This window comes from Eurosta solidaginis, chromosome 2, assembly GCF_040869045.1.
Source record: "Eurosta solidaginis isolate ZX-2024a chromosome 2, ASM4086904v1, whole genome shotgun sequence".
In the NCBI taxonomy this organism is placed as follows: Eukaryota; Metazoa; Arthropoda; class Insecta; order Diptera; family Tephritidae; genus Eurosta; species Eurosta solidaginis.
The window spans coordinates 234,462,675-234,470,236 of record NC_090320.1 but is presented as its reverse complement, the minus strand read 5'-3'; the positions used below and the strand labels follow the sequence as shown (position 1 = coordinate 234,470,236).

The following is a 7,562-nucleotide window of genomic DNA, read 5'->3' as shown; positions in this document are numbered from 1 at the left end:
GTAGGTGGGTATGTATGTATGTACCCATATACCTAGATAAGCGCTCACGATATACCGTTACATCCACTGATGTAATTGTATCATGGTTCAACTATATACAGGTTGGCTCATCTGTAAAACAACAAAATATGTCTGTTCAAATTGTCAAAATCTGTGTATTGGTGTTGGTGCGAATGGTATGGAATGGAAACATAAAACTTAGCAGTTTTTGTATGTGTAAGTAAAATGTTGCCAATGTGTTGGTTTCATTTTGAGTTTGCCATCTCCTTTTGACAATCCCTTCGACCATGGAATGACATAAATAAAATCAGCTGATGAGATGAGCCAACCTGTACATAATTGAACCATGACTTGTATGTACAAAATAATCAGTGCATAGCCATAACGTAATCCAAAATTGTGGATATACATATATATATTTTGGTTATACAAAATTGGCTTATGCGGCAGTTACCCACCGACGTGTGCCGTACGTAAGGACGTTTGTCGTACGAAGCACGTTTGACCGAACTCTCAAGCCCGTAGGAATCAATGTGTGCGTCTGTGTACATGTACATAACATATTTGTGTGTGTATTGTTTACAGATAAGCACTGTTGCCATTGACCATTTTGCATGTATGCTTATGGAAACATCAACATTTTCCAATTTAATTTTTGATATTGTAAAAGGCCGGAATACATATTAAATAAGTATAAATAGATTAAATATTTATAATCAGCACTTTTACATAATTATTTCGAATTATTTCCACAATTTTTCAAACTTTAATTAGGCTTTTTTGCATAAAATTGCAAACGGTAACAAATTAGCGCACAAAAGTTTACTAGGCAACTCTGTCTAGTGAAAGAGCGATCAGCTGACACGTTCTTACGGAAAAAATCAAAATTGTTTTGATTTCTACGTTCCGGGCTACGTACGTACGGGCGTTGCACGTCGGTGAGTTTTCGTTTACATTGCACACTCATCAGATAGGTCGTGTCAGCTGACACGTTTTTGGTACGTACGTTCGTGAGTAACTGCCGCATAATGCGGAACGTAGAAATCAAAACAATTTTGATTTTTTCCGTACGAACGTGTCAGATGATCACTCTCTCACTAGACAAAGTTGCCTAGTAAACTTTTGTAGGCTAATTTTTAACAGTTTGCAATTTTATGCAAAAACACCTAATTAAAGTTTGTAAAATTGTGAAAATAATTCGAAACAATTATGTAAAAGTGCTGATTATAAATATGCAATCTATTTATACTTATTTAATATGTATTCCGACCTTTTACAATATCAAAAATTAAATTGGAAAAAGTTGATGTTTCCATAAGCATGCATGCAAACTGGCCAATGGCAACAGTGCTTTGTTGTAAACAATACACACACAAATATGTTATGTACATGTACACAGAGGCACACATTGATTCCTACGGGCTTGAGAGTTCGGTCAAACGTGCTTCGTACCACAAACGTCCGTACGTACGGCACACGTCGGTAGGTAACTGCCGCATTAGACTTAAGGATGAAACCATAAAGGATTGTTGCTAAATGAAAGCTTTTGGACGTCAACCTATGGATCCAACATTTTTTTACATATTGTCTGGGTAATTAGAAAAAGCGCCGCTTTCGATCCCACATTGTTTAATAAAATGAGTGTAGTAAAATATGCAGATGTATGTATACTTACCGGAGAATATGTTTGAATCAACGCTCATATAATATTCGCCCTATATGTTGCATGTACATATATATTCGCCTCGGTAAGCGCTTACGATTTACTATTGTATCCTAAAATGTACTTGTATGTAGAAATTATCCCGTACATGCAACAAACGAAAATTTTTCTTTCACCAAAGCGGACAAATAATCAAAAATAATAAAAACAAATCAAAAAGAAAAATCTAAAATAATCAAAAAAAATCAAAAATAATCAAAAGTAATCATTTTATTATTTCTGGATTTTTTTATTTTTTATTTTTTTTCAATCGGAAAAAATCATGATTTTATTTTTATTTTTTACTAATGGTAATCAATTAGTAACTGCTTTTTTCGGAAAACAATTGAAATAATCATTGGCCATTCTACAATAGTAGAACTCTTGTGTATTTCGTTGAATATTCTCGCTTACCATATGTCACTCATACACACAGTCTTATTCATTGTAAATTTTACCAAGTAGCGCAACTAACAACTGATCGGTGAAAATTCGCACATTCACACGCACATTTCTCGACTCAGTTTCAAAACAAAACTTTAGATTATTTAATTCAAATTTTAGAGTGAGATAATCCTTACAAATTTATGTATACAGAATATATATGGCATTTTTGTTGTTATAAAAACAATAGTTTTATTTATATTAAAGCTTTTATCATTTTTTTTTTTAACTTTGAAAAATCTCCGAGCACCATTCCTTCATTATATGACATTCGACTGCCTAGTCCACTGCCTTCCACTCTATTCGCAACATAACCTCTACTTAAGCTGCCAAACTATATAGTAAACAATGGTCTTATTACTCTTCTATTACTAGACAATACACTTAAGCTGGAGTCTTTGGTGCCGTATGTCGTATCGCTGTATCCGTATCCCTAACGTAATCAGCTGTTTATCGTTACGACGGTAAACCAAAACCCAATTGGTTGGCTACGATACGGTTACGACTTTAGCGGCACCAATAATCGATTGCATTGATTCTCATAAAGCTGTAAACACAATGCCGAGCGACGACGATATACGCCGCGTCGGGCGATGACATTTTTCAAATTTACGCTCAGATATTTCGTCCAGTTAAACACAATAGACAGCGGCGGCGATATTTTCTGACATTTTCTGTCATTTCTTCAATGGAAAATAATTTCTTATATTAGTGACCATTTCTTGTGGGAAATGAATTCAATTTAAAGTCAGCATTAGCAGTATATACAAAAAATGAGAAACAGAGGGCGTTTGTTGAAAATTTTTAAAATTATAAACATCATTTTTGTAATGGTGAATATATATCGCGAGGTGTGCTAGCAGTTGAAGCGGCGATGGTGGGTGCGGCCAGTTAATCGTACAAGGAAGGCTCTGAGCTTCCACGAAACTTCCTTCGCACAGTTGAAACTCTCAGATGAAGAACATTTCTTCAAGGCAGCACGTATGAATGTTGCAAAGTTTAATGCGCTACTGAATTTGTTACGAGAGCGACTTCAACGTTTTTCCATAAGAGAACCAATAAGTGAAGAAATCCGTTTGGGTATCACTTTGATGTAAGTAATTTTATAAACTACATATCTGTGTAAAAATGGAGTTTCAACAGGTTCTTGGCACAAGGCTGTAATCCACAGTATTTAGCTTGGTCATATAAATTGGGTGTTTCTACAGTTAGGAAAATAATATACGAGACATGCGATGCAATTTGGCATGGACTACGCGAAATTTACCTTGCCCAACCAAATCAAACCGAATTGAACAACATTGCAGACAGGTTTGCTTCAGATGAAGTATGGTATTTAGTAACTATATATACTCATATATTATTTATATTTTGGACAGGTCCTATGCAAAAACTGGAATGCCATATTGTCTCGGCGCGGTGGACGGCAAACATGTGAAAGTAGTTTGCCCCAAACGTAGTGGTTCACTCTTTTTTAATTACAAAAAGACACTCAGTGTAGTTCTGATGGCAATATGCGATGATAACTATACGTTTTCATTTGTAGACGTTGGTGCGTTGGGAAGCCAAAGCGATGGGGGAATTTTGGCACGAAGCGTATTTGGTAACATGAATCTAAGAAACGACCTGGAAAGTCCTCCCCCAGATAACCTTCCAGGTAAAATGTTTATAACAAATAAGGTTTCAGTTAATTGATGCCATATTTCATATAGGTACGGACCAAATATTTCCATATTTTTTCGTCGGTGACAGCGCATTTCCTCTGAAGCCTAATCTCATGCGCCCTTACCCTGGTCGAAATTTGTCACTCGCCAAACGAAATTATAACAAAAGGTTATCCACCGTACGAGTGCACATTGAAAACACCTTTGGTATATTAGCAAATAGATGGAGAGTTCTTCATACAACGATTCACGCTGCTCCATAAAATGTGGACAAAATTGTTTTAGCAATTATTTAATGCTTGACAGTAGTAGTGGAGACTTCGATCCGAACAGAGCCAGCAGTGATGAAAATGGGAATTTCGATTGTGGACAACTTTCAACAAGAATGACATCTATTCGAATTGCTCATTCCAATCGATCAACAAATGAAGCATTTATTTTGAGAGAGGAACTAGCGGAATACTTACTAGAAAGGCCAATGCGATCTGTGTGAAATCCGCAAACGTACCTTAAAATACCAATGCGGACATATGTAGCTACTTTTTTTATTTTACCAAATCTTATAATATTAAAAGTGAAGCTTTAAAATATACGGTAAACTAGGGTTGGAAAAATTTAAATGCAGTAAAATGTCCTCTTATCCTACAGCTTTTGTATTAAGTTTGAATGAGCTGTCTCTCTTTTTACAAAACTTGTTTTCGTCTTTTTACTGATATGTTTTAGAGTTCCACTCTCATTTAGTCCCTATACAAATCTCCTATTTGTTGCCACCTGTCGATATGTACCAATTATTGGACTTCACTGCCAACGGGAGCTAAAAAATAATAATATAAGCGTTTTCGGAGGGTGCAACCTACTTCTCAAGAGGGCCTGAATGGCTAATAAAATTCTTATAATTGGAAATTTGTACGGACAATCCTTTATTAACTAATCGAGTGAATATTCAATACTATATTTTTCCACATAAGGTGTCATTTGGTGCTTTTTCCGAAATAATATTTAGCCTTGTTATGTACCCAGCCAATAAACGGTTTTCCTCAATTTAGAAAGAAACACACGTTGCTATATTAGCCTTAAAATTTTGTAGAGATAATGTTAAATAATTATCTTTTATTTGTACTGAGATTACTCATTCTTATCGCATTCATAGATCGTCGATGTTTTGCAAATCCGTCCAATTCGCAAAAGTGAGATTTGATAACCCAGAGCTCCAGACATCTAACTCGATCCAAAAAAATATTAATTTGATATTTGAGTACTAATTGTTTAAAATAACGGTTAAATTAAGTTTTTATTTCAAAATTGAATATAAGCTCCTTTTGTTAAAATAAGCGAGCTTAGGGGAAACCGCAGGCATATTGAAATTCACATGAACTAAATGCTATTAGGTATTTAGAAAAAGGATTACTTTATTATCATAGCAAAAACCTCAAAAGAAAAAAGTGGTCTGTAATAAGTTTCACTGCTCCCCTGTTAAGTTTCAGTTCCGCGAGAGAGGCGGAATTGCAATTGGTCGATAGGTGATTTTGCAAAGACATCGACTAGATACATCTGCTAGTAATAACAGCAAGAATAGTTTGCAAATTTTAACACATATTTTTGTATTTTATATCCATTGATTAAAAAGAAATTTTATGAATTATATAACGAAAACTATGTCTATGAAAAATCGAAAAATATGCTTGAAAATTCGATATGTTTTTAAAATTCTTAATGAAACTTTCCAAATGGTTTTGAAAATTTTGGGAAAATTTAGTATGCAGTATAATTCATTTTATCATTCAATCATTGAAAATGTAATATTTAGTATGAAATATGTTAATTTAAATGTTTTTAAAAATCTCTATAAAAATTTCCAAATATATATTGGAAATTTAGTATGCAGTATAATTCATTTTATCATTCAATCATTCAAAATGTTATATTTAGTATGAAATATGGTAATTTAAATGTTTTTAAAAATCTCTATAAAAATTTCCAAATATATGTATATTGAAAATTTACTATGCAGTATAATTCATTTTATCATTCAATCATTCAAAATGTAATATTTAGTATGAAATATGGTAATTTAAATGTTTTTAAAAATCTCTATAAAAAGTATATAAAAGTATGCAGCATAATTCATTATATCATTCAATCATTCCAAATGTAATATTTTTAGTATGTAATAAGTTAATTTAAATAAGTATTCTATATTAACAGCAGCGAACAGAAAAATAGCAGTGGCAATCAAATTAAATTCGCCAATTAAATCCCTTTTTTCGATATTTGAAGCAAAAGCTTCAATGAATTTTGTTGCTAAAACTATGCAAACCATTCGCAAAAAAGTTTTCGAAAAATTCGAAAATTCGAGAGAATTTTACAAAAATTTCAAAGCTTTTATTAGAGTTCTCTGAATTTCTTTAAATATGCCTCCTTGTTTTGCAATCAATTTTAGTCTAACAAAGTTATAGGTCTCTCGAAGGGTGTTTTAGATTTTCCTCTATACAAAACGTGAAACAATTACTTTTTTATATCCAAATGCGTGTCGGGAAACAAGTTTCGAAAATCAATCCGAATTCTGAGAGACCTATAATTTTGTTAGACTAAAATTGATAGGACTAGAAGGCTGCATACTCAAAGAGATTCAGAGAACTCTAAAAAAAGCTTTGAAATTTTTTTAAAATTCTCTCGAATTTTCGAATTTTTCGTAAACTTTTTTGCGAATGTGGTTTGCATAGTTTTAGCAACAAAATTCATTGAAGCTTTTTCTTCAAACTCGTACAAATTTCAAATATGTTGGTTAGGTCCTTTGTGCATTAAGCTAACGATATGTCTGTAATGAGAGGTATGCAGTCGCAACTCCACTTTTAGGCCAAATGGAATTAGTACCATTTTTCAATTTTATTATGGCTTCTTGACCTTCTGGCAAAAGATCTTAGCTCAGATATTGTTGGTTGCCTACACTTCGAACTCTACAATGTATTGCCATTGTCATTGTCATTGAGGTACTTGTTTTTCTCATTTCTCAAAATATATTTTTTGGACTTACGACTGTTTACCTATCCGCTAAAGACGTGAAATTATTGAACACTTGTCTTTCCTAGTTCTTCATAAACTAAAGCAACAACTTTCCTTTCAATATTGCGCACATTATTCTGTGATAAGTTGGCACTGGAAATTGTTTTCGCCAAGCTTTCAAACAAAACCGATGTTGAATCCCGTATTTTTTCTTGCTCAGGGGCACAAGCTAAGTCTTGAATTGTTTTTGCGCATTCTTTTAGCAATCCTTGAAAACTGAAGTAACTTCGGCATCTGCTTGCTTTTTTGACTTCCGGTTCTTATTCTGAGCGACATAGCTTCTAGCTGCTTTATCATTTGAAGGTTTGGAATTCTCGTCAACTAATTGTGGTTCGTATACTGTATACGGTTCGAAAGTAGCATCCATAATTGCATTTGGAGAATTGGAACAATCTGTCGAATTTTCGCTTATTTGCGATTCGTATATAAGTGGTTCACGATTTGAAGAGTTTGAGCAATCTGTTGACTTTTCATATACATCGGTATGTTCGTTAATCATGCCAGGATCACAATTTCCAACAGTTCTAAAAAGAAAAGAATATATGATTGATAATCTAATTTATTCTATTTTTTATTGTATACATCCCAGTCCCGATCACACTATATTACATATGAGTATCACTGTACCAAATATTGTGGTAATTCTAACACATCTTTAGTCGTCTAAAAACTGCATTGCATTCATGTAT

General features: G+C 33.3%; 1 protein-coding gene across 1 annotated transcript; it reads left to right on the top strand.

Annotated features, from left to right (window-relative positions):
- Positions 1-2,381: 2,381 nt before the first annotated feature.
- Positions 2,382-4,430, top strand: LOC137242662 (uncharacterized). The gene is made up of 4 exons (XM_067769923.1): positions 2,382-3,239; positions 3,290-3,457; positions 3,526-3,803; positions 3,859-4,430. Exons 1-4 carry the CDS (start codon positions 3,130-3,132, stop codon positions 4,071-4,073), a joined length of 771 nt encoding a protein of 256 aa, XP_067626024.1. The 5' UTR covers positions 2,382-3,129; the 3' UTR covers positions 4,074-4,430.
- Positions 4,431-7,562: the final 3,132 nt, after the last annotated feature.

Coding starts and splice junctions, on each gene's coding strand:
- LOC137242662 (XM_067769923.1), top strand. CDS start 3,130: ATGAATGTTGCAAAGTTTAATGCGCTACTGAATTTGTTACGAGAGCGA. Junction 3,240..3,289: donor CGTTTGGGTATCACTTTGAT/GTAAGTAATTTT, acceptor GAGTTTCAACAG/GTTCTTGGCACAAGGCTGTA. Junction 3,804..3,858: donor TCCCCCAGATAACCTTCCAG/GTAAAATGTTTA, acceptor TATTTCATATAG/GTACGGACCAAATATTTCCA.